The following is a 7,202-nucleotide window of genomic DNA, read 5'->3' on the forward strand; positions in this document are numbered from 1 at the left end:
ACAAGTTATAGATTTCCATGTATTTTTTTCATATGTTATGAACACCACATTCCCAGAATATCATACGAGCGGTTGATATGGAGCGTTTTAGTAGCAGTGTCCACCTTATCTGATGTGCACTGCAGACCGTCATGGTGCCGTAACGTCACGTACCAGCCGCCTACTAGCCTACGTTTAAAGCTCTTCAACCCCTGCTCAACTCTACTTTCCTGCGCAATTTTGAGGTTGATTAAGACAGGCTCCGCGGGCCACTAACTTTGCCAAAGGCATCTCTTTAACACTCACACCACCCCCCCCCCCCTCTCTTGAACTGATCTAAGCTTCTACAAATTTTTCTTTTAAGGAGTTGTGTGAAGCTGTTGCTGCCTCTATCGTGCACAAATATGGTGGCGAGTGGGAAAGCATGCCATTGACGAATTGACCTACGAGCTGAGCTGACGGCAGCATCCAGCGGAGCCCTGTAAAAGGGGCAATCGACCGTTGCGGAGATGAACTCGTCTGAACCACATAAAAGCCCTTGCACTAGAGCTCAATAAAGTTATCCTATCCTATCCAGAAAATTGTAACAAAATGGTCATTTGGGAGCTGTACAGCTATCAGTTGGCAAACCAGAAGAACGTCTTGGACAAGCCCTACGCTGCTTAGAACGCATTCAGTGAGCCAGCAAACACACCAAAGGTTTGACTTGTAATGACCTATGAACGAAAGTCAGCCCATGACGAGCCTGTCTCGTCCAGTCCCCTGGTGGGTTAATGATGCTCCAACAAGTTTTAACCCTTTATAAGGAGCAGCCGGTACGCGTGTCACACATGCTTAGAGATGCTTAAGTTGCACTCAGAATGAGTGTAGAAACTTAATGAAATCACGTTCAAGCCGCTTCAACCACCGGCCTTGCAGAAAAAAGGGACGCACCTTTGTACCATTGACTACTCGACCTGGAATGTGGTACGTCTCCGTACCTCACTCTTTCCGACATTAAAAAGAAAAACTTGCAACGGAACTGCAAGTAGCTTAAAAATGAATTTGAGGCAGTTGCTGAACAAAATTGCTGAAAAGCTGAACAATTTTAGACTTTTTTGCTTTTCCCTCGGATATAAGGCGCGTCAAACTGCAGCACCGCCACATGTAAAAACACACAGAACATCAAGAAGGCATATTTGTAAAGGTTTAAGAACACGCTGGATGGTTTGTTTGATTGTTCAGTAGTATCCAGCTACGTAGGGCAGTACGAAGGGGCAGCGTTGTTCATGTTCCGGCATTTGAAGCAAGTTGGACAATAATAGTCCCGCTATCTTACAAAGGGTGAATACAGGAAGAGTAAAAATTGAAAGGTGAAAATAAAAATTAGCAAAACAAAGATACGGTGCGTCATTGTGGAATTGGAGTTTGTGTAAAATTTGCTGCTACAGCTCATGTTTTTCACTCAGGGACATCATGTACAACGATACCCTTTTTTGCTGTTTCTTCGTAGTTCCGGACCTGTGAATACGCACTACGCACATCCTGGTCTGGTTCACCTCCAGACCTATGCACACAAAAAAAATCTGCGCTGATAGCAACCCCGTTCGTTCTTTGCAAGTGAAATACTGCCGAGGCCGGCGCCTTGCTACGAGCGCATGTGACTCTGTTCCGGAACTACTGAGCCCGTTTTAAATCTCAAAATAGCACATAACTGATTGGAAACATCACAGATTCGTGCTCGGCACGTGTTTCTCTGCATTTCTTTGTTTACACTTGACTGAAGGTGCGTGCGATGAAATTCAGCGGTATAAATACGGGCCCGCTTTCCACCCAAATGAACATCACCCTGCCGTGGCGTGACCCAAGTCCATACACGAGAACGCCCAGAGTCTACAAGTTGCTGAAGCCATGACTCCAGTCCTCTTCATCGTGGTCCTCTTGGCACCGTCTGCATTCGCCTCCACGACCCGTGAGATGATTTTGACGTTGTCATGCTGTGTTTACGTCTCTTTTTTTCTGTTCTAATCTTTCGTGGCGTGATGCCCAAATAACAACATACTGTACAACACACATTCAGTGTATCTCTAAACCTACGACTGCTGTCCTAGTTTCTTGCCGTTCATACGCACGAAGGGTTCTTAGACATTGGATGTACGGACTGGTTGATCATTTCGTCGTACTCTGCAACGCTTGAAGGTAGCATTAGGAAAGAACGCAAGGATGTGCGATTTTACCTGCGACTTTCACTTTGTGAGCTTTTCATTTCGGCCCCGCTTTCTTAAGCGTGAGATTCTTACAAGTCACGCTGTCCCTCTTAGCTCAGAGATCGGCTTGAGAGGATGTCCTCAAATCTGACCATAACGCGATGACAAAACTTGTCGTCCTAGTCCTGGTTGTCTCAATTTCAAATTTTTGTAGAGGCGACCGAGCAAGTTTTTTAGCTAGGTGGGCGATCGCCACGTATTGTACATGACGTCGCCGAGAACACAGTTTCTTTCCTCATGACAATTTTGTAGCGTAAAAATAGAGGGATCTCTGCTGTTCCTCACAGATGGACCAATATTTTTCATTTATTTAACTTGCTCACAAACAATGCAACAAGGCACATGCACGTCTCTACTTTTGTTCCTCGTTTTTCTTTTTATCATTATTTTATAGTTAGGAGGATAATACGTCTTCACTGGTATAAAGAAAACACGTACAGCCATATATAAAGGTTATCTCTAATAGGTTGCATATAGGTTTAGTGTCAAAAGGCTCAAAATAATTTTTCCCTTCCAACTAATTTCCCCAAACGCGATGTCTCAGAATTATTAACTCAACATCGAAAAGTCCTTCTGCATAAGCTATCTATCTCAAACCTTTCATAACCAGGCATAAACGCAAAAACATCCAGACTTAACTGTGTAGTAACGCAGGTGCCTCTTCATTTAAAATATATTCATTCATTTCGAGCAGTTCAGTGAAGCACTTCAATTGTTTGGGACGTGAACATAATTTGAAACATTTACGCACTTAATGTATAGTATGCGCCACTAGCCTGGGAATCGCTGCGCTGCTTTTCACTGCAGCAGTAAAGGCGTGCGCTTCGCATACAGCCTCTGCCTTAGTAAATTAAGACTACAAAATCAAGTGAGCTTTAGTAAAGGCGCAAGAGGAAAAAAATGGATTTTCCTGGGACAAATACATTCCTTGAGTGCAAAATATCATTGCGGTTCACGTGATTGCTCATTGTCATTGTAATCTGCTCATTGTTTAGCAAAGCACAGAAAACTGGTCTCTCTTTAAGCGACAAGCATTTAAGCAGAATGACGCTGGCCAAGGTGCCGATTAGGCAAAATAGCAGTCTGGCTGCGAAGCAGGTTCGTTGGTCGATAATTGGCTGAATCACGGAGCTTGCACTTGCAGGGGGAAACGGCTTTCTTACTTGTTACGTTTTCTCATTTGCAGCCAGCTGCCTGAATGTCACTCTTCCGGGAATCCTGAACCTCGGTCAGGTACGTCATCCTGCTTCGCGCACAACTTTCGCAGCTCGGGTCGTCCGCTCTAGACCGTGCAAGTGGCCTTTTTGGGCTGCGACATTGCCCTTCTCAGCCTGATCACTAGGCACAGGTTCTCTCATAAACGAGCCGTAGCTAATCGGCTGTTGGCGTTTACTGTCGTCGTATTCCTGCAAGTACCAAGCTATTTTGTAATTCACTTACTTTGAGGCAAAAAAAAAAAGTGCTCATGAAGGAAACGATATCAGGAGATAAAAAAGCAGAGGAAGTTTAGAGCGTTTAGAGAGGAATGAGAAATGCGGTGGAGAGCAAATGGCAGCTTCTCTCAGATCATGAATGGCAGTTTGCCAATACGGCTCAAGAGAAAGGCGTATAACCGCTGCATCTTGCCGATACTCACTGACAGGACAGAAAGACAACACAGCGAGCTTTGGTAAGAAAAATGAGAGGTGTAAAGTTAAAGGACAGGAAGACAGTAGAGTGGGCAAGGTATCACACACGGGTTAATGACACCTTAGTCGAAATCAAGAGGAAGAAATTGGAGTGGGGAGGGCATGCAATGCTAAGGCAAGATAACCGCGGGTCCTTAAGGGTAACGGTGTGAATTTCCAGAGAAGGCAAGTGTAGCGTAGCAAGTGTAGGTAGAAAGTTATGTGGGTGGATGAAATGAAATTTGCAGGGATAGGGTGGCCGCAGTTGGCACAGGACAGGGTTAATTGGAGAGATATGGCAGAGGCCTTTGTCCTGCATTGGGCGCAGTCAAGCTGATGATGGTTAGCAGCCTATTCATGCGACTGCGCTATAAATCAAAAGCACAGACAGCCTCGTGGCCAGGGTCTCCTACGCGGTCGTTCGCCCCGGTACGCTCCCTGGTCGCCACAAAGTCTTTACATCTTAGCTGTTAGAAGGATCACAACCAGCCCAGCGACAGTTTTCGTTGTTTTAGAGAGCTTTTCTGTTTCTCTTACTAAATTCTGGCTTGATACACTTGAATTTGTGTTTTACCCTTACCGATCTCATTCTGCCAACTTCAGCTCTGTAGTTCACCGATAGTGAGATATCCACACTATCCTGAGTAATTTTTTAAGATACGCGGCTGGCTGTTTCAACGCATAAACCTATATGAACCTTTAAAAAGCATCAAGTTATCCGCAGCAAGCTACGTTGCATATTGTGGGAATTTACTTAGGAGCACAGTTAATGACGCATTATTCTCATTTACAGTGCTTTGGAACCTCCCTGAGCCTCTGTTCTACGTCATTGGTAAGATACTCTTGTTCCCTTTCTTGATTTTTTTACAGACCACGCTATGCGCACAGTAACCTGTGCGCACACCATACGTTCAATTTGAGTGTTCCCAATGACATGCGCACTGCAGTGGCAAAACCATCGCTCCAGAATTTAAAAGTTCACCTGTAGTAAATCTCGAAGGAGACGAATACCCCTCTGGAGACCCAGACTTTCTGAAGATTTTGGAGAAAATAAGTTGCCTTGACAATGTTATGCGTTGGCATATGCTGCGCAGGCCGCATCTTGCGCGCCATCTCTTGGCGCTGCGGGCGTACTCCTTTGTGTTCTAGTTCCGGTGGACACGGCATGTCGGCGCCACTATAACTCGTCATGCAGGTTTTTGGTGGCTTGTACGCATAAGCTATGTTGATTGCCAACATTAACTGCTGACGTTAATATGTCATCTTAATTTGGAAGATGTCACCTGCTTCGTAGGCTACTTTAAATTGTAGAACCCTCACACAAGGCCCCCTTTTATCGCACTCAACTGAGGCTCCGACGTGATCTAGGGGTAGCGCGCCCGGCTCGCGATCCAAAGGTCTGCGGTTCGGCTCCCGGCTCTACCATTCCTCTTTTCTGAGCAATTGCTTTTCTTCCATGTGAGGTCCAAATTCTTGTGTCGTGACGACCGTCTCGTCCAAGGGGCAATATTCGTCCCCCGCCGGACCCTGTGTTTTCGAAAAAACCGGGCTTTAAAGCTATCGCGTTCATAAGCGCTCATTATAAGGCGCCAGAGTCGCATCTACTGAACGAGAATGGGGTAAGTGCAGTGAAGAAGCTATTTCCCGCCCCTTTTAGAACTCGTGCTGCTATCTAGCAAATATAATCAGTGTTCCATTACAAAAATTTCTGTGCGCAGTATATAGATTGTCTGCACACTTTTGTATACAACTGGAACATCTGTAGGAAGACAATAGACTCATAAGAGGGCAGAGAAGAAGCTGCAAGCAACACAGCAGTAACACAGAAGACTGGACACGCGGTGCTGCGGTCATCTGTGCGATTGCTGTGTTCCATGCCGCTTCTACCACTGACTCTTATGAGTCAAGTGGGCCAACTAGCCCAAACACAAATTTTAATCGAAGGCAAAAGAGTCTATAAAAGTCTATAGGCAGCCTAAAGACTAATTTAGGGAGGGGTTAACTCTTCTGTCCGGTTCATCAGCTCACAAAAAGGTGATAGTGAGTGCGAGCACGACTTTACGATGGCAGTCCAGAAAAATAAAAACCAAGCGGATTCATGTGCATTCCAACGGCGGTAAAGCATATTGAGGCGCGTATTATTCCTTGTAAGAGTGCAACCAGAATACAGGGGTAGCTATTGAGCGAATACGGACTCTAATTTTTATTCTGCGCTTCTAAAATTTAATGTTTATGTCCGTATCGTACATTTTACATCACGCAGCCAAATGTTCAAACCAGTGGAAAAATATTTTAGCCATATTTTGGAGTCAATATGTTATGTCCTAAACGCCTCAAAACAATACGTGGTCAAATTTAACCTCTGGAAATCGGTATTACTAGCTAAACAAAAATATTTTTAAAAGGCCATAACATTCTTACATATTTTCATGAAGTGTGTGTGCAACGATTTTTGCAAACTACTGGCCAGTATTTATTTCGTTTTGCCAACATTATTAAATACCTGACTTTAATAACTAATCTTTGTAAAATATGGCTTCAAAATCTCAAGTGTGAATCGGAAAACAAAAAAAAAAAAAAAAAAAAAAAAAAAAAAAAAAAAAAAAAAAAAAAACAAAAAAAAAGAAAAAAAAAGTTGTCTAGCGAAAAAACCCACTTGAGAGAGTGAAATTTACAAACACCACTTGACAGAGTGCTGCCTGCTCCCAAATTGACCTCGATCACAGCGCTCTCATACGGGGACTTGGTAAAGTTTCCCCTTCTTTACGCCTTTTCATCTGTCGTCGAGAGAACTTCGCGCTCCTGTCGGTTCCGATCACGGAGTACGACAGACAGTAGAGCCCACTCCCCTGATAAGAGGAGATCAATTCAGCTACATCGAGGAATGCACGGCAGGGCATCTGAAAGGCGGCACTTGGGTGTGGCATTGGTGATGGGGAAGAAAGTTTCCGCCGGGGCGCCGTTCCGGTGATTCCGTAGTCAGGGGCGCCTGGCGAGTTCTGCAAGAGCGAGCATGTGACGTGGAAGGCATCGCGGTTGCCGTCTATTGTTAGTCCCGTTGCCGTTTATTGTTAGTACATTGTTAGTCCATCTAGATGTCAAGACATTCTTCCGAGAAACGGTGATCAGTTATTTTAGTCAGTACCACGTGGAGTTTACCCAACAAGACATGTGCGACCAAGGGACTAAACATATCACAAGCCATAATCCTATATCGCATTCGCACGGCCTCTACTCGTACCACTGTGTGGATCTATAAGACGAGTCTGGCATCGCCTCCGCTGTGTTCCACATGTGGTGTGTGCGGGGA

At 44.8% G+C, this 7,202-nt stretch overlaps 1 protein-coding gene across 1 annotated transcript in view; it reads left to right on the plus strand.

Annotated features, from left to right (window-relative positions):
- Positions 1-1,773: 1,773 nt before the first annotated feature.
- LOC144101658 (uncharacterized) overlaps positions 1,774-7,202 on the plus strand; it is a 24,145-nt gene continuing 18,716 nt past the window's right edge. The window contains exons 1-3 of the mRNA XM_077634795.1: positions 1,774-1,930; positions 3,412-3,458; positions 4,686-4,724. Of these exons, the coding sequence (XP_077490921.1) occupies positions 1,870-1,930; positions 3,412-3,458; positions 4,686-4,724 (147 nt within the window). The 5' untranslated portion in view covers positions 1,774-1,869. The remainder of the gene's footprint in view (positions 1,931-3,411; positions 3,459-4,685; positions 4,725-7,202) is intronic.

Source organism: Amblyomma americanum, chromosome 8 (genome assembly GCF_052857255.1).
Source record: "Amblyomma americanum isolate KBUSLIRL-KWMA chromosome 8, ASM5285725v1, whole genome shotgun sequence".
Taxonomy (NCBI): domain Eukaryota; kingdom Metazoa; phylum Arthropoda; class Arachnida; order Ixodida; family Ixodidae; genus Amblyomma; species Amblyomma americanum.